Below are 1,767 nucleotides of genomic sequence, written 5' to 3' on the forward strand. Positions count from 1 at the left end.
TTTTTTCTCATAAGTTATACCTGCATGTTGTTTAGTAAAGAACTGATATATAGCAATATTTAATAAAATAATATAATCTGTTAACATTAGTCATTAAACATTAAAAGGAAGGTCACAAAAGGGTGTCTGTAATGAATGATATTGTATATTTGCAATAATTCTTACATAGTTGTAGCTAATTAAGTGACTGTTTTTAAAGAGTATATTAAAGTATAAAATTCTGTCTACTGGCATCTCAAGATAGTAATCATTTGCCTTTGGGACACTGACAATCTTTCTAATACTCTCTTCAAGGCTCCATTCACTTCCTTGTTCCTAAGACTGTAGATTAATGGGTTCAAAGCAGGATTGATGACAGCATAGAATAAGGAGATTAATTTATCACCCTCAGCTGAATATAGAGATTTGGGCCTCATGTATGTGAACATACCTGTCCCATAATAAATGGTCACCACAGTCAGGTGAGAGCTACAGACAGAGAAAGCCTTTTTCCTACCCTCTGCTGAGTGCATTCTCATCACAGCAACCAGTATGCGTAGGTAGGAGAGAGTAATAAGAAGGAAGGGGAGCAACAGGGTACCAGATGCACCTATCACCATCAAAGTTTCTTGCAGGGATGTATCAGCACAGAACATACGAAGAAGAACAGGTACTTCACAAAAAATATGGTCAACAATGTAAGGGCTACATAAGGGAAGTATGGTGAAGTAGAGGGGCACCACTGAGGCAAAGAAGCTGATGGTCCATGCCCCCACAGCAAGCTGCACACACACAGACCAGTTCATGATGAGCAGGTATCGTAGAGGGTAACAAATGGCCACATAACGGTCCAGAGCCATGATTGCCAAAACAATGCACTCAGCTGCTCCCATTAACAGAGAGATGTAGGTCTGGGCAAGACAGAGTTCGTAAGAGATAACTTTCTTAAGAGCAAGGAGGTTGAAGAGCAGCTTGGGGACCACAGCTGTGGTGTAAAATATGTTGAGAAAGGCCAAGTGGCAGAGGAAAAAATACATGGGTGTCTGGAGACAGTAATCAATTACCACCAAAGTGATAATAGCTGTATTTCCAAAGAGATTGACCAGGTAGACCCCAGAGAAAAGGAAGAAGAGGGGTATCTCAACTTGAGGGTGGTTGGAAAATCCAACAAGGACCAACTCAGTGATGGTGCTTAAATTTTCCTGAGCCATGTTGAGTGCCAGTGTTAAACTGATAATGTGAGCAGAAGAAATGTGCTTTGAGAACAAAAATTATAGTGAAATCACAAAGACACACTAATTCTTTAACATCATCAAGTACCATTCCATTGTGTGCATTCAATAACTTAAGGACTAAATTATCTCTTTTTTGAAAACCTCCTTACATTCATGATGAAGTTTGAAAAATACTTTCATATGCTAGAATAAAACAAAAATATTCATTAACACAAAACCATAAACATGCATACACAGATAGAGACACACACATACAAATTGTGAATAAAGTTTTGGTTGTTCCTGTACAGACTTTGCTTATATGTACAGAGCAAGTTTTTAAGAAGTACTGATTTTTTTTATGTTAACATTTCTTGTTTGGAGTACAGAAGCTTATAATAGAACCTTCCAGAATTTTCTGAGATGACTATAAAAATATGAAATGGCCATTAGAAATATCTTATATGAAGTCACAGGACTGTAGTGAGTTTGTCAAATTCACTAAAGTGGAAGAGATGGATATAGAATTCAGATAATTCTGGTAACTTGATTGTAATCCCCAAATGCTTGTCAC

The 1,767-nt window shown here is 37.4% G+C and overlaps 1 protein-coding gene across 1 annotated transcript; it reads right to left on the reverse strand.

The window, feature by feature from the left end:
* Positions 1-224: 224 nt before the first annotated feature.
* LOC123853880 (olfactory receptor 2A12-like) lies at positions 225-1,190 on the reverse strand. The gene has a single exon (XM_045888670.1). It carries the CDS (start codon positions 1,188-1,190, stop codon positions 225-227), a length of 966 nt encoding a protein of 321 aa, XP_045744626.1.
* Between the last annotated feature and the right edge of the window lie 577 nt (positions 1,191-1,767).

The sequence above is a fragment of the Mirounga angustirostris genome, unplaced genomic scaffold (genome assembly GCF_029215605.1).
Source record: "Mirounga angustirostris isolate CCGP_5_RB_7025 unplaced genomic scaffold, mMirAng1.0.hap1 SCAF_7, whole genome shotgun sequence".
NCBI lineage: Eukaryota > Metazoa > Chordata > Mammalia > Carnivora > Phocidae > Mirounga > Mirounga angustirostris.